The sequence below is a fragment of the Pogona vitticeps genome, chromosome 3, assembly GCF_051106095.1.
Source record: "Pogona vitticeps strain Pit_001003342236 chromosome 3, PviZW2.1, whole genome shotgun sequence".
In the NCBI taxonomy this organism is placed as follows: domain Eukaryota; kingdom Metazoa; phylum Chordata; class Lepidosauria; order Squamata; family Agamidae; genus Pogona; species Pogona vitticeps.
The window spans coordinates 160,584,487-160,606,123 of record NC_135785.1 but is presented as its reverse complement, the minus strand read 5'-3'; the positions used below and the strand labels follow the sequence as shown (position 1 = coordinate 160,606,123).

Genomic DNA, 21,637 nt, shown 5'->3' with positions numbered 1-21,637 from the left:
GCTTGTACTTGACATTGTCTGTACTACAAAAATAGCTTGTCCTGTTGATCTCTCTTTCTGAATTATTCAGGAATCTGAAGCTTTGTTCCACAAGGCAATTAAAGCCAATCCAACGGCAGCCAGTTACCATGGTAATTTGGGTAAGACATTTTACAGCTCCCCTACTGCAAACTTTAAAAAAAAAATCAGACACATTGCTTGTACTTCTTTTCATGTTCATTGTCTTTAAAGACTACTGTTTTAAGGCCTTCTTTTGGGGGCTCGATGTCTATTCTGCCTGCTTGCTAAACAAATTGCCAACAAGAGAATGGCGTTCTGGGAATGGGTTTCCAAGAATGCTGAGCCTATGGCATTGTATGGCGGACCAACCAGGCTGCGCGCTGTAGCCCAGAGGTAGTGGCATGTCAGTGGTGGCAAATTGGCTCTTTTGTGCCGTGCTTGCAAACCGCCATGAGCTCTCCAGATAAAAACACCAATTTATGGCTCCAGCACAATCCGCTCTTGTCATTTCTTGGCCCACTCAGCTCTTAAACGTGTCCCCTCCAGCTGGCACCGGAGTAGGCTGCCACCATGCCGACAGCCAACCAAATGTTTTAATGTTTTCTAAGTAATTGGCAAGATTGTCTGTTCTTCAGCAACGCTGCTAACAAAAGCTCCTTTTTGCTGTTTCAGCTGTGCTGTACCATCGCTGGGGAAATCTTGACTTAGCCAAGAAACACTATGAAGTCTCTCTGAAGCTTGACCCCACAGCAGCTGGGACCAGGGAGAACTATAGTCTTTTAAAAAGGAAACTGGACCAACTGCAAAAAAGGGGTGACGTCTGAGCTTTCTTCTCAGGCTTTGAATGCATAGCAGATAGCATTTATTGGTAATGTGGCCATCATCAGAGCATAGCATTCAGTCACACTCTCATTTAAAAACAATACAGTACAATAATTATAGTACCAGAGGTGGACATTGGGATCTTTCTTGGGGACTGACATCAGAAAGCAATTAAAAAACAACAACAATCAGCCTTATTTTCAAACTGCTCATATAGGGAATTAAAGGATTTTTGTTTCTTCTTCTAAATATTTGAACTAATTTTTAAATACGTTGAAGATCTGATACCCAGAGCATTTGCACTAATAGAGGCCACACTAAATTGAACAGTAGGACACATTCAAATTATATATTATATAATTATATGCATTTTCTGTGGAAAATATAACCATAACATGATACAGCAAATCAGGAAAGAAAATGAATGGTAATATTTTACTTTTGTGTATACTTAGTCAATGGAATTCCAATGCAGTTTTGGTATGAAATTTGGACCTGATATAATGACATCATATTGAACAACAAATGTTACTTTTTACATCCAGGTGAAGACAATGTTTGTCTTAACAATGTAGAGGGTATTGCTTTTTCTGAGAGGTTTTCTTGTTCTGTCCATTGAATACACAGTTAGTATATGTATATGGTGAGAGTGGAATCAATTCAGTTACTTTATCAAGAGAAACCTTTGAATTCAAATCATTTATAGGTTCAAAGTCAACCTTTAGCTGTTGCTATGCAGCTTAATTGGTTATGAAGGAGGGCTTGATGTCAAAGTAGTTTAAATTAGAAAACCTCTCATGCCTGGAAATATGCCTGGAGTCTCGTAGCATCTCAACTGGGCAATGGTTATTACATTTTAAGTCAGTGTGACTGTTTGTCGGGTTTTTGTCTGCTGTTTTGTTGGCAGCTGCTTCCTCTGGGATGTTAGCAGTTTAAATTCACATGGTGCACCAGGGTTCTTAATTCTTCTCGGGAATGATAGGACTCGGATCTCTTGTTGAGCTCAACAGTTCTTTAAAGAAACAAAAGCTTTGCTTAGATGCTCTTAAAATCATCATCCTCATCGAACTGCAGAGCTGAAAGAGACCCTATGGATCGTCGAATTAACTCCCAACCTCTGACTCCACAGCCAGAAACCTAAACCACTGGGCTATCCAAACTACCTAAACCTTCATGTAGAACATAGTGAAGGATGTAAGTGAATAGAGAAAATCAAATTTGATGTCTTAATTGGACCACATTGAGCTACAATAGCCAGTTTTACAGAAACAGCTTGGAAAAGTTACTTTTTGGATTGCAATTCTCAGCACCCCTCAGCCATCCTAACCAATTGCCTGTTTGAAAGATTCTGCAAGTTGTAGTCCAAAAAATAAGTTTTATAAATGCTGGCAGAGTCTGCCTCAGAATGATGCCTTACGCAAAACTTTGAGATAATACACCTCTGAAATCTTGACTGTACAATATAAATAACTCCTAGGCATGGGTTTGTTTCTTTTCTAGCTGGATTAAGCCACATAAAGACCACTTCCTGAAGAAAGAGATAGGTTTTACACAATAGGGTCCATTCTTCCGTGTTGCAATTTTCATTGCTGCCCATTTGTGCTTTTTTTATTTTTGTACTTTTAGATAGCTTGAGGTAAATGTTGCTGTATCACAGATCTTTTTTTCCCATTAAGAGCAGCTGTCTGATAAATGAAAAATCGATATACTTATTTGATAAAAATACAGTGGTGCCTCGCTTAGCGAGTGCACCGTATAGCGATGTTTCCGTATAGCGATCCCTTTTTCGGGATCGCTATACGGAAACATACCCGATCTTCGCAATGGGGAAAACCGCATTGCGAAGATTGGGTATTGCGGCGGCCATTTTGGAGCCGCCGAACAGCTGTTCGGCGGCTCCAAAATGGCCGCCGGAAGCCCGGAAATGGCTGCCGGCAGCCGTTTTCACGCCCTGCCCTCACTTAGCGAGGGCGCGAAAATGGCTGCCGGCAAGGGGAATCCTCGCTGAACGGGTAAGTAAGCAAGGTATTGGAACGCATTAAACTAAGTTTAATGCGTTTCAATACCTTTTCCCTACCTGTTTAACGACGATTCCGCATAGCGAGGGTTAATCCGGAACGGATTAACCTCGCTATGCGGGGCACCACTGTATACAATATACATACCTGATTGGTACAACTGGCAAGGCCATCCTGTTATAGATTTAGCCCTACTCTACTCTCAAATAGATGATTGGTGCTGTCAAAGTCATACTGGTTTGTTCAGTGCTAGATTTGTGTAGCCCCAGTCTGGTCTTGAGCTGTAGAGATTGGGTTTCAGACCTTCGGAGGCATTGTGCATGTTGAAATGGGATGTGCTGAAGTTTCTTATTCGCAGTACATCATCCCCCTGAACACTGTGCTGTTGTAAAGTAGGATGCTTTGTTCTTTCTTTAATAAATGCATCATACTGTGTATATAAATGAATAAATCAAAAAAAGTGTAAAAACTATAAATAGAATTAATTTCTACTGGTTGTAAAGTATTCAGTTCAACAAATTTTTCTAATGTCCATTAGTTAACAGGTAATTTTCTCATATGAGGAATTCAGCTATAAAGTATCCTGAATTTTGAAGATACTGTTTCTAGTAAAGATTTTCATATTAGTTGCATCTTGAATGTTGTTGATATCTGATGTAATTAATTGTCTTGCTCATTACTTTTATTTCTCTAGTTTAAATGTGAGATTTATCCCCTGTTGGCCTGCACTATTTGTTGTGCATTAACCTGGTGAATCAATATTGTATCTTAAGCATGAAACTATAATGCAAAGCTTTATAATTTAGCATTGCTTTAAACTGAGGAAAAGGAACTTTTTTAAAGTATCCTGGAAATCCTATTGGGTTCACATGAGGTTTGTATAAGTTGCTTCCGCAAATCGAAAGGGTGTCAGAGCACATTCCAGTCATGTGCCTAGTCACACCCCCTGCCATGCAACCAAGGTGCAGTTTTTCAATTAGCTCCAGCAAGTTATGCAAACCTTAGGTAAATACCAACATGATTGCCACATTTTATTTTTCAATATTCCAAAAATACTTTTGAAACATTTAATCTGTGCATCTCCTCACTGCGGTTTTAAGCTAGCAAGTCATCAGTTTGATCCTTAGTTGTAGTTTATTCAGTAAAGCACATGTTTGTAGACAAGCAGTAGTATTATTTGAAGTCACTAACAAACACAACCTGGAGCTGCAACCTATTCTGACACTTTTATAGATGTAGTTGTTTTGTTTCACACAACATGTGTGCATCTTTTTTTAAGCTGGTATGTGATGTGGTCCTACTTTTGAAAATGATTCATTGTCAAACTGATAAGCAAAGACAGAGTCCTTTTGATAATTCCTTGGACACAAGGACAGTCACACAAGCTATGCCCCACTCCCAACATTGTGGGCTGCCCTTTGTGTAATCTGTCATTTGACTGGCCACATGACCTGTTTGGCCATCAATACATTACCAAACATACAAAGGGCAGTGTACTGTAGGAGAACTGCTTGCACAATTGCCCTTCTGTTCTATGTTTCATCAAGAGGATACTGGCTTCTTCTTTAATGGTTTTCCATTTTAAAATGTTGACCAGAATCCAATTTAACTCTACTAGCATAAAATTCAGCTGCAAGTTAAGAAGTCAGTGTAGGCCTTTGATGTTGCCGAGTCATGCAGTTGATATGCCCGCGCTAACTTCCTGACTCGTGGCAATTCATAGCTGATATTTATACCAATGGGGTTATGCTGATAGGCATAACTAATAAGATTCTGGCCAGTATATAAATATATATAAACACTTCAGAAGCAGGTGCTATGGCAAAGGAATTTCCATCCACATCATTTACCCCAGCATCTAAATGATATTTTCCATTCTCCTTTTCTTTGAGAGTTAGGAGCTTCCTGATAATTTTGGGTGTCCTGTTCCTGATTATGGGTGCTGGGTTAGGTCCAGGTTAAGTCATAGAGTAGACCCACTGAAATCAGCAGGGCTTGTTATGACTCATTTGCTGTTAATTTCAATGGGGTTGCTCTAAATTTAACTCTTTCTGATCCAATCTGAGCATTATTCATTTGTTACTTACTTGATTCTTGGCAATATGCTTAGAGAGGAGCACCTATCTCCTACCCCCAAACTGTCATTTTTCTCCATGTGAATAGTAATGTATCTAAAAAGCAGAAGGGTTCTGTTCATGTGTAGGTTCTACATGTGAGCCATGGCCCTGGAAAACCGAGGTTTATTTTGTGCAGAGAGCCTTTCATTTTAAATACATTGTTCTCCACAGAGAGGAAACAGTGGAGAGGAGAGGAGCTAGGCAGTGCTCGCCAAGATAATACAGCTTTTGGGGCTTATATGGCATACTGAACGTACTGTAGGTATTCCAATTTAGTAGGCACATGCACATCTGCCAGTCAGAAACTGCAACAGCGAAAAGAGTGCTATGTGCTGAAATTTCAGGATGCTAGATTGATGTATCCGCCCTCTAAGAATACACATATGATTCTTGCTAAAGTACTGATTTCCAGACAGAAACATATGTGCCTCTTGTTATGCGTGGAAAGGTTTGCCGTGGCTGTATGCCTGGGTTTCTGTTGTTGTTTTTTTTTAATTTTGGTTGGTATGTTAGCTGTAACCTATTTTTTAAAACAGCAGTTTAAAAAGTATGTAAACTGAGTAGTAAGCAATCTTTTGTATGCCTACTGGAGATGAGCACTTACCACTGTTCAGCACAGTTTGACGGATTGGGCCCACAGGTGTTGTGCGGGCACCCAGTTTCATACCCCACCTCTTTCCTGCAGGGGCCCCTTCAGAAGCAACAACACGGGCTTCCCTGCCCTGCCTCCTCTGAGTGTGTGCCCATGGGAGAAGCAGTATGCAGAATCTGGGGTGCCCACACAACACCTGTGGGCTTGATCCGCTGAACCGTGCCAAACTGCTGTAAGTGCCCATCTCTAATGTCTTCAGTGCAATTACACTCCTCCCTGTCAACAAAAAGTCTTTGGAGACTTTTTGATTTACTTTCCCTGTGATGGTAAGCCAGAGTAATACAGTAGTTGGTACACCCTCATCTTAACCCTATAGCTTGTGTCACAGCTCATTTTATGACTTGGTTGGTCAAATGTCAGATTCACATGGGAGACTAGCACATTAACTCTGCTCACCCTATTTTTATGATGTCCTAGTCATTGCAGTATGAGGGCAAAATTAGATATCATTTTCATCGTAAAGCAAACTGAGGGTATGATTGGGAGGAGGGCTAAGATGAGGACACATAATCATTTCTCTTTCCTGCCAGTTTTGTGCTCAAAATCTGTTTTTACCATATATAGCTTTTATTCCTTAGGAAAAAATAATGCTTGGTTGTATTTGTTTTCATAAAACATGCCACGTTTAATTACCAAGTTGCTTAAAGCAGCATTTAGAGCCATTTCAAATGGCAACAGGTATTCAGATGAAGGATTTGGATATGATTATTGGCAAATAAATAAACCAACATGATGATTTGGAAACCATTTAATAAACAGCTTTATTAATTAGAACAGATGTCTGGATTCCCTAAATACTAAGGCATTTGTACAAAACCTGCAATCTACCACTGAATGAAGTAGAACCAGGCTGTAAATCACATTGTTTTTCTCTTTTTAAAACTAAAATAAGTATTTAATTGAAACAATGTCTCAACTGTTTTTAGACTCCTTACAGATTGTATATGATTTTTATGTATGAATCATTTTTTAAATTGGGTAACTTTCAAAATCATATCAAAACCAACCCAACTGATTGGATACATAATCCATAAGGTAAATGTCCTTATGCATCTATTGCAGTGGTTCCCAACCTTGGATAACCTAGAGGTTTTCTGACTGCAGTTCCTGGAAGTTTTCACTACCAGCTGTGCTGGCTGGGGTTTCTGGAAGCTGTAGTCCAAGAACACCCCGAGTTACCTAAGGTTGGGAACCACTGATTTATTGGAACACAGTCTGCTCCTATGCAGCACAGTTCAGCTCAACTTATTTTCATGTCATCGCACTTGATCCCATGGCTAAATACAGGATTGTAGCCTTAGCAAATTTGCACCTCAGTTTAAGAGCCACTGAACTTAACACTGCAAGGATGTTAGCCATTTAGGTGCTAGAAGCACTTCTGAAAATTGGCCTCCTTAGCGAGTAAATGCTATTTTTATTTCTGAAAAACTTGACTTCTTTTTTTTTTTTTATTTATTATTTTTAATTTTTTAATTAACATATCCATACATAACCATTTCTCTTATCTTTACATAGTCATCATTTTCCTATTTATTTCTACCCCCTTATCCCACCCCCCCCAAAAAAAAAAAAAAGACCATTTAATTTTAAATCTGCAACCATGAGCACACCTTTTGGAGTTTAACCAATATAACATTATTGGCCCCCCCTTCTCTTACCCATCTTACATATCCCGACCATTTCTTTCTTATCTCTAATGTTTTTTCTTCCCATACCTTATCCTGTGTCAAAATCGACAGTATGTCTGATTGAATCCATTCATATAAATACCAATTCCATCTTTCCAAAGTCCATTTTGATGCATCCTTCCACCCATAAGCTATTACTGCATGTGCTGCTATAATCATAGCTTTAAATAAATTCTGTTTAGGTTTTTTTACTTTATTATTCCCCAGAACTCCCATAAACAAGATTTTCCCAGTCAGCTGCAATTTAATATTACACACGGCGTTCACCTTTTCTAAAATCAGCTGCCAAAATTCAATAACCTTAGGGCATTCGCACCAAAGATGTGCATAATATCCCTTACTCCTCTTACAATGCCAGCAACTTGAATTCAAACCTTTTATCATATAAGACAACTGAGGGGGTGTCCTATACCATTTCAATATTAATTTCATCTCCAATTCTCTAAATTTATCCATTTTGATTTCCAATATGCCTTCCATTAACCCATCTATTTCGTATGCTGACAATGTCATTTCTCTTTCCCACTTCGTTTGTATTGTCCCAATCATATAATCTTTATCTGTATTTATCAAGTTGTACAACTTCCTTGCAATACCCTTCTTATTATCCTCTTTATTATTATATAGTTTTTCTAGTGGGGTATCCTCTTTATTTAGTATTCCAGAATACCTTCTCTGTTTCAAAATATTATATAAAGCCATAGTCTGTAACCAGTATTGTCTTCCAACTTGTCCTACTACATTTTGTGCCGGAATCTGTGTCCCCTGAGGGTTATATAAATCCTTCACTCTATAATAGCCAGTTTCTTTTAGTTTCTTCCAAAAAGTTTTCTCAATTTTCAAATCCTCACCTAGAGATTCTAGTGGGGTCCATTTGGAAAGACTTGGCATCCAATTAAGTTGCCTTTCCCCCCATATTGTTAGTGCTGTCTGTCTTGGGCCTATTGTATTTTTAATGTCGTTTTTAACCTTCTGTGTAAATATTCCAAATTTACCTACTCCTTTATTTATTATATCCTCCCATCTTACCCATTTCTCCACACTTTTCCCATCTAATTCCAGTAGCATTTTTATTTGAAAAGCTTCGTAATAGCTTTCCAAATGTGGGAGACCCCACCCTAAATCTTCCTGTGGTGAATATATTACCCTCTTTACTATTCTAGCTTTCTTCTTCCCAAAAACCCAATTTTTTAATTCTTGATCCCATACAGCTAATTGTTTTTTTGTGATGTACTCCGGGAGTACCTGAAATAGATATAACATCTTTGGTATTATAAACATTTTTATTGCCCTTATATTCCCTAAAATACTTATATATCTATTATCCCATTCGTTTAGTTTTTCCTGTATCCTTCTCCAAGTTATTTTATAATTAGTTCCCATCAAATTTTTAATACTTTTTGTTATTGTTATACCTAAATACTTTAATCTCCTAATTCCTAATTTCATACCTGTCAGCTTTGCTATTTCTTTTTGTTCCTTTAAATCTATCCTTTTAAACATTATTTCTGATTTCGAAATATTTACTCCTAAACCTGAATATTCTTTAAACTCTTCTAAAATTATCAGTAGTTCTCTTATTGCATCAAGAGGATTTTGTAACACCAATATTATATCATCCGCATACAGATTTAATTTAATTACCTCTTTCCCTACTGTATATCCTCTTATTTTACTACTACTTCTAATTTTTTCGGCTAAGGGTTCCATAGATAACACAAACAGCATTGGGGATAAGGGACATCCCTGCTTCACTCCTCTCTGGAGCAAAATTTCTTTTGTATAATTATCATTAACTTTAATCATTGCCTTCCCTTCTCTATAAATTTCTTTTAATGCTATCAGAAAGGGACCGTCAAATCCAAATTTACTTAGTACTTGAAATAAATACCCATGACTTAGAGTGTCAAATGCCTTATATACATCTAATTTTAAAAGGGCAAATCTTCCTTCGCTGTTTCCGTGATGTAGAGTATTAATCACATTCCTTATAGGGTGTCCAATATATCTCCCTTTAACAAAACCATATTGATCCTCTCCTATTAATCTTGGGAGTGTTTTCTCTAATCTATTTGCTAAAATTTTTGCAAAAATTTTATAATCCTGGTTTGTTAAACTAATAGGCCTATAAGAGTTGGGGTCCGTCGGGTCTCTCGATTGTTTCAAGATTATCATAATTTCTGTTTTCCTCCATGATTCAGGGGCTCTCCCTCCCTTCATTATCTTGTTAAACAAACTCTGCATTTCTGGAACTATTAAAGGCCCCACCATTTTATAAAATTCTGATGTAAAACCATCTAAGCCTGGTGATTTCCTACTTTTTAAATTTTTAATAACTGTCAAGATTTCTTGTTGTGTGATTTCTTCATTTAAAATTGCTAAATCTTGTTTCTTAATTTTGTTCACAATAGCTTCTTCAAATTGTTTCTCTTCATTTACTTTAAATAACTTACTATAAAAATCTTCAAAGATCTCCCTTATTTGTTTGTCTTTAAACACCTTACTTCCCGTTTCATTTTTCATACACCCTATCTTTTGTTTTTCCTTTCTTTTCTTCAAATAGTTTGCCAATCTTTTCATCGAGTTTATATTTATTCTCTGATACTCATTCCTCACCAATAAATCTTTTTTCCACAAAAACAAATTATCTAACTCTTGCAGCTCCTCTTTCACCCTATTCAACTGTTCCTGTATTTGTCTTTCAAACTTCACCTGTAATCTTCTTTGTAATTCAACTATCTCCTTTAATTTTTGTTCCCTTTTAAAATTCACCTTTCTTCTAAAATGAATTTCTTTAGAAATACATATTCCCCTGATTACTGCCTTTGCAGCATCCCAAATTATATCTTCCTCCGCAGATCCTTTATTTTCTTTAAAATATTTTTGTATCCCTCTTATTAAATCCTCTCTATCCTTTTGTTGCAAAAATATCCTAGAGTTAAACCTCCACCTTCTAACTTTCTGTTCCTCCTCCAAACCAATCTCAACAAGTAATGGTGCGTGATCTGAAATCCATATAGCTCCTGTTTCCACACTATTAACTTCCATATCGTTAGTTTCTTTCACTAAAATATGATCAATACAGGAAAACTTTTTATACCTTTTTGAGTAAAAGGTAGGATGCTTTTCGTCCTGCAGGAGACTAAATACCTCTTTAAGTTTCCATTTTTTTAAGTTTAATTTCTTATTTTCCCTAATATCATTATTCAAATCCCCTGCAATTAACAAGTCTCCTTCATAAAATGACTGCAATCTTTGAAAGGTTCGGTTCAAAAATAGGGTTTGTCCTTTGTTAGGTGCATAAATACATGCCAAAGTATACTTCTTTCCATTCATCCTGAATTTCACAAAAATAAATCTTCCATCTCTATCTTTACATTGTTCCAAAACATCTATATTCATTCTAGAGTGCAAGAGAATAGCCACACCCCTTGCTTTGTTTGTTCCCCTTGACTCTATCTGCAAACTCCAGTCAGAAGACTTCATCAAAGGTCTTACGTCTCTCTTACTCTTATGCGTTTCCTGCAAACACAGAATATCAACCCCTTGATCCTTTATCATCTTATTTAATCTATAACGTTTCAGATCTGAGGCCAAACCATTCACATTTAAGGAGAGTACTTTAATTATCCTCCCCATTTTTTGTCTATCTCAACTCCCCCTGGTGTGCCCCTATTATTTACTATTTTTTGATGGTCTTTCCCTCCCCCATAGCCCAAAAATAACCCCTTCCCAAGGAGTTGGGTAAGGATACTATATCCCCCCATTTTCGTCTCTATACGTGGAGATCTGTCTACCCACATACTCCCCCCCCCAAAAAAATTTCATTCTTTTCAACCAACACTAACCAAAAACAAAAGAACTATTTTCACGTGGTATAAATTTTACATTCCTGAAGGAAGCTTATTCATATTTACAGTCACATATAAATTCCCTCAATCTTCTTCTTCTTCTTCTTCTTCTTCTCCTCCCTCCTTCTCTTCTTCGGCCTGCTGAGTAGTACGTTGTATGTTAAGTCTGTATAGTAACTTCTCCGCCTCTGCTGGGTTGCTAGCTTTCAAGAGTTTTCCATCTTTAAAAATTAAAATATTGGCTGGATAACCCCAGGAAAATAAAACACCATTCTCATGCAACTTCTGTGCAAAGGGTTTCATAAGTCTTCTTTCATTCATGGTTTCTGGTGATAAGTCAGGGCGAGGAAATATCTTCTGTCCCTGAAGTTGTAAGTCTTTAATTTTCCTGAGTTTGTTCCAAACATAGTTCTGCGTTTTCTCTCTTGAAAAAGCTATTATAATGTCTCTAGGCCTGGCTCCAGGCTTTGGTTTCGGTTTCAGAGATCGGTGAGTGCGTTCAATGTCCTCATCTGTTATATTTATGCCATATTCCTGAAAAAAAGCAATTACAGTCTTCCCAAGGTCTCCTGCAGCAATGTCTTCTGTTACTCCTGAAAGTCTTAAATTCTTTCGCCTTTGGCGATCTGATAATATGGCCAGCCTTTTTTTTAATTGCTGTATTTCTTTCTCGTTGTTTTCACTTTTTTTCACAGCACTATCTGCAGCTGACCTTGCTGTTTTAACCTCTTCCACTAATTGCCCAAACTTAGATTGAAGCGTTTTTAGGTCTTGTCTAATATTTTTCTCCATATTAGTTATCAACTCCGACAGTTCCTTAACTTCACGTTTTGTCGCCATTATGCTTGTTATGTTGTTTTGTTGTTTTCGCGGTGAGTATTATTGCTTGTAATTAGCAAGGAGAAACTCACCAAGTCAAGGGAAAGTTTGTAGCTGAGTTTCCGGAACCTCCTCAAAAGTTCCTTCAGGCTTATCTTTCAAACTTGACTTCTGTGCCTGTTTAACCAAAAATTTGATTGTATAGAAGGCAAATATATCTCATGTGAGAAAATGTCAGTTTCTCAGATGTTGCAAACATACTTTTAAAATCAAGTACAAGTGTGTGTTGTACATGAGAACTGAATTGTTTTAAAGCATATTGGCTGAAATCTTCTTGTTTAATATAGTAAGTCACAACTAGAGTAGGCCCATTGAATCTACGGGGATTTAGTGAGCCAACTCCTTTATAAATTGTGTTGATTTTACGGACATACTATACTTGTGAATTCTCACACTGAGCAACAGGATTTCAGCCATTGAAATATTTGTAGCTAGTTTGTTGATGAGTTCAGTGTAGGTCAGTCTATGTAATATAAATTTATTTAGGGTCTATTGAACTGTGTATGTTTGGGTAATAAAGAAAGAAGACTTTGAAAATAAAGCTTGTAACTGACGATAAGGCTGAGTAGTTCTTGCTAGTGAATTTTAATAAATGCATTCCAGTTTCTTTTGTAATTTGAAAAATACACATTTGTAATAAAGCATCATAATGCATTTTGGCTATTGTGGATTTTATAAAATGAAAAAGAGGACCTTTCAAAATTCATTGGTTCAAGTACTGTGCTCCAGTAAGTACAATGATAATTTTCATGGACAGAAGAAGATGGGGGAAATGCCTCTTTCTAAAAAGCCCTGGTAGTTTTGCTGTTCAGCCCTGTAGAGGTATTCAATTTTTGGTTGTTGTAGGTTTTTCGGGCTGTTTGGCTGTGTTCTTAAGGTTTTTCTTCCTTCCCACAAACTACACCAGAGCACAGACAGAGTTCTGACTCCTGTCCGAAGATGCCGGCCACAGAGACTGGCGAAACGTTAGGAAGAAAAACCTTAAGAACACAGCCAAACAGCCCGAAAAACCTACAACCACCATCGGATCCCAGCCATGAAAGCCTTTGACGAATATATTCAGTTTTTCCCTGCATGTTGCTTCTTGATACATCAAAACCCCTTCTTCCCATTGCTTTGCTACTTGTAAGGAAGGACAGTTGGATTGTATCTTTTCCCTCATTACAACAAGAACACATTTTGATTTTTATGGGCAACTAATTTTTCAACAACCTAGATTATTGCAAGCTGACTATGAAGCAATGAACTTCTGTCATGGCTCTTCTCCATATGATGAAGTTCTTCCACAAAAATGAAAAAAAACCCTCTAAACTAAAAAAAAAACTCTATTATATCAGGGAGAAGGCTAAAGTCCTTAATTCTGACATATGAATAGAGTCTCTGACCCATCAGATGTTACTAGACTGCAGTCCCTAACCACTAAGTATACTGACTGGATACAAGTCATAATGGGAGTTGTAGCATAATAATATCTGGAAAGGCTGAGTCCTCCACCCATATTCTACCAATTAAGAGTTCTTGAAATATGAAAATTGGGGAAATGAAGCATATAATATTGAAATAAGTTCAGCATGTGCCAAGTAAATGAACCACATGAAATGGAAACAAGCAAAATAATTTGAGAAAAGCATTACTGTGGTGGGGTGGAGAAGGGGGTGTTTGAAAGAGAGAAAGGGATGTGTGGGTGTGCATGCATTCATATGCACAAGCACATATGCAGCCACATGCTATGAAGTTTTTGGGGTCCAAAAGCCAGTTGCACCCTACTTTAAACAAAACTATTTAATTGAGCCTCGTTTGTGAAAGAGGTAGGAGACATGAAATATACTGTAAAGGCAGTAATCTTGAATACTTGCTGTGGAAATAAATCCCATTGAATTCAGTAGGACTCATTTGAGTACTCAATACTTGCATTGTCAGCAAGCATTTGCAGAGTAGTATGATCCTTGAAAGTAATTCGTTGAAGATCTAGTACTAACTCAAAGTCAGTAAAAAACGGTTTTATGAATGGCTCAACACCGGCACAAACAGCAACCCTGACTTTCTTCTTGATCACAAGAAAGTAATCTTTTATAATGTAACTCAACATTTTTTTTTACAACAGCATGATAAGCAGAAAATCAGCAGGTAAAATCCCATCAATGCATTTTTGTTACTAAAGCCAATTTGTCAGGGAATAAAGTGTATAAATGTTTGGATTTTTAATTCTCCCACATATTCATTACTCTTATAACTGAGGAAGTGGACTTGATCTATGAAAGCTCACATTAATAGTCGTTAGTCTTTAAGGTACCATAGCATTTTTGTTTATTTTCACTTATTTTTGTGCTCTCTCTGTCTTTGATATGTCCATTGAAGATACAGCTGCTTAGGCAGAAAAGTAGTGGCAGAAATCAAGAACCTGCTGTGACAAACCCAGACCTACTGGGATCTGCCACACGTTAACTAAGCTGCCACCAACCATTCCCTATAAGAAGTCACACAGACCAGGGATGGATTTTTAAACAAATAAAAGAACAAGGTTTATTTAAATCACACACAGGGAAAATAAAATGATCAGGTGAATAAGATTTAGTAACGTGGCTTAGTCTCATTCATACATGCATACAGTTTGGTTCACACAGAACACTTAACTTGAAGCACAGACCCTGAACCTATCAGTTCTGGCTAACCATACAGACACCTGAACCTATCAGGTTGGTACTCTGACACACAGTAGTACCCTGTCTGACACACAGACTCCCACACCAGCTTCTTCTTCCCAGCTGCTGCTTTGTCTCCTCTCAGCGTCTCCTCCACACACGCATCACATATATATACAGTACAGCCCCTCCTCCTGATGTCCCGCCTTCCACTCCCCATAGGATGGAACTTTCCCTCCAAACCCATGACAGACAGGTAACATCAGTGCTGTATGTAACACCTCCCCTCTTTATAAGTTGTTTTGTAGGGGGAAAGCTAAGGTGCTTTTTCCCAAAAAACAACCTGGATAAAACACACACCAACAGTTATACATACCATATCATACTTACTTATACTTACATTCTAAGTTAACCATAGCAATTAGGCATTTAAACATTTACCATATACATTACATCAATTTACCTTTATTCATACAAACCAAGTTCAAAAAACAGGTACATTTAACTTTTTGTCATCAATATATATACATAGTCCATGTTTCTTTCGCCGTCTTCATTCTTCAGGTCTTCTTGACAAGGCGTCAGCAACACAGTTCACTGACCCTCTGACCACCTTCACTTCAAAGTCATAGTCCTGTAGGTTTAAAGCCCACCTCATAAGTTTGCTATTGTGGGTTTTCATTGTCTTTAACCATTGCAATGGTGAATGGTCAGTACACAGAACAAAATGTCTTCCCCAGATGTAAGGCTTGGCCTTCTGGATCGCGTAGACTATGGCCAAACACTCCTTCTCCACGGTTGCCAAATGTCTCTCACCTTTTTGAAGTTTCCTACTCAGGTAGGACACTGGATGCTGGTCACCATTCTCATCCTCCTGGCAAAGAACTGCTCCTACCCCGCTGTTAGACGCATCGGTGTAGATGATGAACTCCCGGTCGAAGTCTGGAGCACGCAGCACTGGATAGTTGACGAGCGCCTCCTTCAACCTCTGGAACGCCGCCTCACAGTCGCTGGTCCACGGGATGCGGTCATCAGCCTTCTTCCTCGTCAGATCGGTCAGCGGAGCCGCAATCTCGCTAAACCTCGGGATGAACTTTCTGTAGTAGCCCACCAACCCAAGAAATGATTTGACTTTTTTCTTGGTGTTGGGTCTAGGCCAATCACGAACAGCTTCTATTTTGGCCTCCAGGGGTTTTATCACTCCTCCCCCTACCATGTGACCCAAGTATTTTATTTCTGGGCTACCCAGCTGCAGTTTGTTCTCCTTGCAGAGCCTAGGCCAAAGCACTTCCTCCCCTGGGTCAAAGTGCCTCTCCCCGGCTCTCTGGACACACCAGGCTTTCTTTCTGACCTTTTGAGCTTGCAGGGTCTCTGCTGCTAGCTCTAGGTTTCTCTTTAGGTCCTTCCTCAAAGAGTCTCTATCTGTCACAACGTCTTGTGGATCATCCTGGGTGATCTGCTCCCAATTTTGTTTGATTACATCAAGGGGCCCTTTCACCCTTCTCCCAAATAAAAGTTCAAACGGACTGAACCCGGTACTGGCTTGTGGCACTGATCGATAAGCAAACAAAAGGGATTGCAGCTTCTGGTCCCAATTGTTTGGATTCTCTGCCAAGTAAGCCCTAATCATGCGCATTAGAGTCCCATTGAACTTCTCAGTTAACCCATTACTTTCAGGATGATAGGCAGTGGTTTCCTTGTGCTTAATTCCACAGATTTGCCATAAGCGTTTCATGAGCTTTGATGTAAATGATGCTCCCAAATCTGTGATTATTTCTGAGGCAAATCCCATCCTGGACATATACCCCACCAAGGCATCTGCCACTGTGTTAGTTTCAATGTTAGTCAAGGGTATGGCTCCAGGGTACCTCGTGGCATGGTCCACAATGGTGAGAATGAACCTGTTCCCCCTCTTTGTGGCCTTGGGCAAAGGTCCCACAATATCCACCCCTATGCATTTGAACGGAGTGTCAATCACAGGCAAAGGGCACAACTTTGCTTTGGTCCTGTCGCGGCTATTCCCCTGCCTTTGACACACATCACATTGTTTACAGAACTCCCTGATCTGCTTCCCTATGTCAGGCCAGTAAAAATTCTGTGTGATTCTCTGCTGTGTTTTGTTCACCCCTAAGTGTGCAGCAAACATGTCAGAGTGCCCCCTTTGTAAGATCATGGGGCGATACTTTTCAGGTACCACCAGCTGACTTCTGATTCCATCTCCCCCTTTTGAGATATTCCTCAGGGTCTCTCTATACAAAATCCCCTTTTTCTCCAGAAATCTCACTGGGGTTTCAGGTGTTAGCTGGGCATCAGTCACCTGTTCAAAACACTTTTGGAGAGTGGCGTCTGCCTTTTGCTCCTGTCCAAATCTGCTGTCTGTGGTTAAGGTTTCCACCACAGCTTCTGAACTCCCCTCTGCTTCCGTCTCTGGCTCATCATTACCCCCCTGAACTGTCCCCGTGGTGGCTTGTGAACGTGTAATCACTAGCACCCGTTTCACATGTTCAGCCAGGTCATTTCCCACGAGCACGGCTGCTGGCAGAGTCGCTGAAATCGCTAGCCGCCAAACTCCCCTCCAGCCTTGAAAGTTGACAGGTACCTCCGCGACTGGCAGTGAAATCACCTGCCCCTCAATCCCTGCCACCTTCATGCTCTCATTTGGGATTACATACTCCCTAGGAATAATATCTGGATGGCACAGGGTCACCTGAGAACAAGTGTCCCGCAGCCCCCGATACTGACGGTCAAGTATTCCTACGTCCACCCCTGCTGTCTCAAACAACTGAGAATCTGTTCTCACCAGCAGGCAGCGCCTGACCTCTACAAGAGGACCATTTTCCTCAGCCTGATCAGCAGATGTAGCTGTTCCAGATTGAGTAGCCATGGCAACAGGCTCCCTCAGTGACACTGAGCCTTGCTCTTTCTGGACACAGAACACAGCTTTTGGCTTGGTCCCACTCGAATCCTGAGGCACAATTCCTTTTAGCTGCTTTAATTTCTCACACTCTGAGATTAGATGGCCCTTTCCCTGACAGAAATAACATTTTCTGGTGTATTTTGAATCTCTCTCATCTTGTTTTGGTTTTCCCTCCAAAATCTGAGGTCTTGGTTTCATGTCTGAGGGCTTCCCTTCACCATGGGCCCCTCCCCCTTGCTGGTTTTTCCCTGGTCCCTGAGAGTACTTGCTGTAGGTTTCTTTGGGTTTTCCTACAGATTTCTCCTCACCCAAGGGCTTTCTTATCTGGTAAATAAAATCTGCGACCTCGGCTGCTTCTGCCACAGATTTCGGTTTCCTTTCCCTCACCTGGAATTTCAGTTCCCCATGCAGGACTGAATAGAACTGTTCCAGCGCTATCAAGTCTCTGAGCTGCTGAAAGGTCTCTGTCCCCTCCTGAGATAGCCATTTCTCTAGCAGCCTCACCAATTGAGCCCCCACTTGGGTAAAAGTCTGCTCTGGTTTCTTTGTGAGGGACCTGAATCTTTGCCTCAGCTGTTCCGCATTTATCCCATGTCTTGCAAACACCAGTTTTTTAAACTCTGCAAAATCTTTCATCAGTTCCTCAGGCATCTCGGCATAGACTTCAGCCAGGCTACCACTGATTAAAGATCGCATGATGGTCATCTTCTCAGTTTCCCTCACTGAGAAGTCCACAAACGCTCTTTCCACTAAGGAAAAGAACACCTCAGGACAATCTCCCTTGTGGTACACAGGGAATTTCTTCAGGTCAGCTTTAGACAATTGGCCTCCCTCAGAATCCCTATTGTTATTATTGTTCTGGTTCATCATTTCCAATTTTCTTAATTCAAACGCCATTTTCTCTCTCTGCAATTCCAATTCAAATTGCCTTTGTTTCTCTCTTTCCCTTTGCTCCATTTCAAATTGCCTTTCTCTTTCCTCCCTTCTTTCTCTCTCTAATCTTTCCTCCACTTCAAATTGCCTCATCCTCAGTTCATGCTGTTGGGCTAGGAGCAATTTTCTGAGCTCTGGGTTCTGTTCTCCCGTGCTGTCACCTTGCACTGAGCCAAATTCATCCTCAGAACCTTGGTCAACCTGGGGGTCTTTCACTTCACCCATTTCTGCCATTTGGCTTCGAGTCAAGGGCATAATCCCCCCTCAGAACAAGCTGCTTTAAAAAGTCAAGCCTCAAAATAAAACGACCACTTTTTTTTTCTTTTGCCTCAGAACCAGCTTTCCCTATAGATTGCTGCTGTCCTTCAGCACTACTTGCAACAGTTGCGAGCTAGAGTCTACCCCCCTCTGCTGGGCCTCTCAGCAGACAAGCTAGCTCACTGCTATTTCACAGTTTTGCCTCAGCTTTTTTCCCACCAAAACAGGCTGCCTCAGAGCTCCCTAATCTAGCCCCCAATCTGAGGTTACACGTTCTTCTACTAGTGCACCCCCCCGTGAGGTACACCTAGAAGATTACCTACGTGCTCTCAGATTGTCCCTGACTAGACCCCCCTTGCTCTGGGCACACTTGCCAAGGCTTTGCTGGACCACTGGACAACTGGACCAGTCGTATCCCACACGCTGGACACCAATCAATGTGACAAACCCAGACCTACTGGGATCTGCCACACGTTAACTAAGCTGCCACCAACCATTCCCTATAAGAAGTCACACAGACCAGGGATGGATTTGTAAACAAATAAAAGAACAAGGTTTATTTAAATCACACACAGGGAAAATAAAATGATCAGGTGAATAAGATTTAGTAACGTGGCTTAGTCTCATTCATACATGCATACAGTTTGGTTCACACAGAACACTTAACTTGAAGCACAGACCCTGAACCTATCAGTTCTGGCTAACCATACAGACACCTGAACCTATCAGGTTGGTACTCTGACACACAGTAGTACCCTGTCTGACACACAGACTCCCACACCAGCTTCTTCTTCCCAGCTGCTGCTTTGTCTCCTCTCAGCGTCTCCTCTTCTCCACACACGCATCACATATATATACAGTACAGCCCCTCCTCCTGATGTCCCGCCTTCCACTCCCCATAGGATGGAACTTTCCCTCCAAACCCATGACAGACAGGTAACATCAGTGCTGTATGTAACACCTGCATCTCCTGTAATTGAATGAAAGGCAGAAATCAAGGGTACAGCCTCTCTCAACAATGATGAGGATTTACCTGTTGAATCTGACTGTCACACAGTGTGAACAGGGACTGGTGCCTCCAGAAGCATCAACCTTCTCTGGCAAAGTTTGCTCTGTGTGTCTCTCCTCTTAACAGATTAACCCTTTAATACTTCAATGGACTGCCATAATGGAGCTATACTGAAAAGTAGGACACTTCAGCCAGAGTAAGAGCAGCAATCCAATTCCTCCCTTTGTGGGTTGCCACTGAGAGTTATTTTGAGATTTTGCTCATACTTGTAGGAAAGTCAGTAGACAGAACAGAAATAGACAGCAATGCATTGCTGTTAGAGCACTGATGAAATCAATAAGCACACCCTGCTTCCCCCATTGGTAGCAGGTTCATCCTCAATGGAAAAAAATCTTTAATTTTTGCTTTTTGGTGGTTTTTCCCCCCGGTCATTTTCATCCTAAAGCACAGACACACTTTACACTTCTGAACCCATGGAGAGGAAGCCCTAGACACCATTGTGAAGTTACAACATGGACATCTTAGCACTTTGCTGTGTCAAAAAAACCCACTTTTATATAGCTATCTGTATGTCTCCCGCTTCCATTCTGAACACCACTAAATCTGTCATTCACAGCCAAGCTCTCTGGTACAATTGCATCTGCTTGGATTCACAAGATAGGAGACTTCAAACTTGAGGATCTCGTATCCATCCAATATGGTTAAAGATGATCTACACCCCATCCTTGATGAGGATACTTCACTGTCCCAAGCACTTGGTGGTAGGCCTTTTCTTACTTATAGGCAACCTCAATCTCAAGCGACTATTGATGCACAATGAGTCACACAACAGTGATACAATGATGGGAAATACACCCTAGTACAAAACTTGGATGCCAGTTTTGTTCCCACATTTACAATGGCAACACAATCAATGGTACACACAACATCAAGATGTTTTTTTTCTGCCTCAGCCCTGGCTTTTTCTCTTATCTCTGAAGCCCTGGCTTTTTCTCTTCTCTGTTTCTTTTAATTTAAATTCCTGCTGCAAACTTCATATTTCAAATTCTTGGGAGGTCAACCCAGTTTCTCCCCGAGGCCTCCTCTTGCTCTCTCATCTCAATAGAGCTCTCCTCTTCTTCTTTGTAAACTTTGCACATCAGATCCCTCCATAGCTAACTTTTTCCCTCTCTTAGAAGGCATGTTTGTATGTGTTTCTTTGGACAAGTTGACTGGTTTTTACAGAGGCAGCCAGGCAAGCCTTGGTTTAAAATACTTTTTTTTCCTTTTCTGAGTTAGAGAGATTGAGACACTGTAGCTCTTCGCTGGCAGCTGCGACTGGCTACAGTGGACCCTCGATTTATGGAATTAATCCATATTGGAATGGTGGCTGCAGGTCGAAAAGTCTGTAGGTCGAGGCTCCATTGACCTACAATGCATTGAAAACCAATTAATCCATAACCGGACGTTTTTGTTCCATTTTGTTTTTTTTCCCCCCCAGTCTGTAGGTTGATTCTCTGGCTGTAAGTCAAAACTAAATTTTGCGGCCAGAGAAGTCTATAACTCGAAAAATATGTAAGTTGAGCCATCTGTAAGTCGAGGGTCCGTACTTTATTCCTTTAGGCACCTAGCCTCCCTGTTCCTGTGTCTGAGACACTGTTTCTTTCTTTTGCCTCCAGACACCCAGCTGTTTTAGAAATACTTCTCTTTTTAAGCCTCAGTTATATACAGTCACCTCAGCTATTTCTTTTGACCCTGGCTTCCACTAGGTCCCCTCAGTGCTCCCTTTTCTCAGAGCTTTGGGATCTAAAGTTAGCCCCTAGGTCCTTCCTTTCTAAGAATGAGGTAAACTTTTAAACCCAGACTTCTCTT

The 21,637-nt window shown here is 40.1% G+C and overlaps 1 protein-coding gene and 1 long non-coding RNA gene across 4 annotated transcripts in view; one reads left to right on the top strand and one right to left on the bottom strand.

Moving 5' to 3' along the window:
* Window positions 1-2,522, top strand: part of TMTC4 (transmembrane O-mannosyltransferase targeting cadherins 4) — a 50,304-nt gene extending 47,782 nt beyond the window's left edge. For all 3 annotated transcript variants that reach the window (XM_078391409.1, XM_072994647.2, XM_078391410.1), the window contains 2 exons: window positions 71-140; window positions 673-2,522. In XM_078391409.1, the coding sequence (XP_078247535.1) occupies window positions 71-140; window positions 673-824 (222 nt within the window). In that variant the 3' untranslated portion in view covers window positions 825-2,522. The remainder of the gene's footprint in view (window positions 1-70; window positions 141-672) is intronic.
* Window positions 2,523-13,197: 10,675 nt separating this feature from the next.
* On the bottom strand, window positions 13,198-21,405 carry LOC144588477 (uncharacterized). Its single transcript, XR_013544060.1, has 2 exons — window positions 19,739-21,405; window positions 13,198-14,428 (listed from the first exon to the last, which is right to left on the bottom strand). It is a non-coding gene; the product is annotated as an uncharacterized LOC144588477 (long non-coding RNA).
* Window positions 21,406-21,637: the final 232 nt, after the last annotated feature.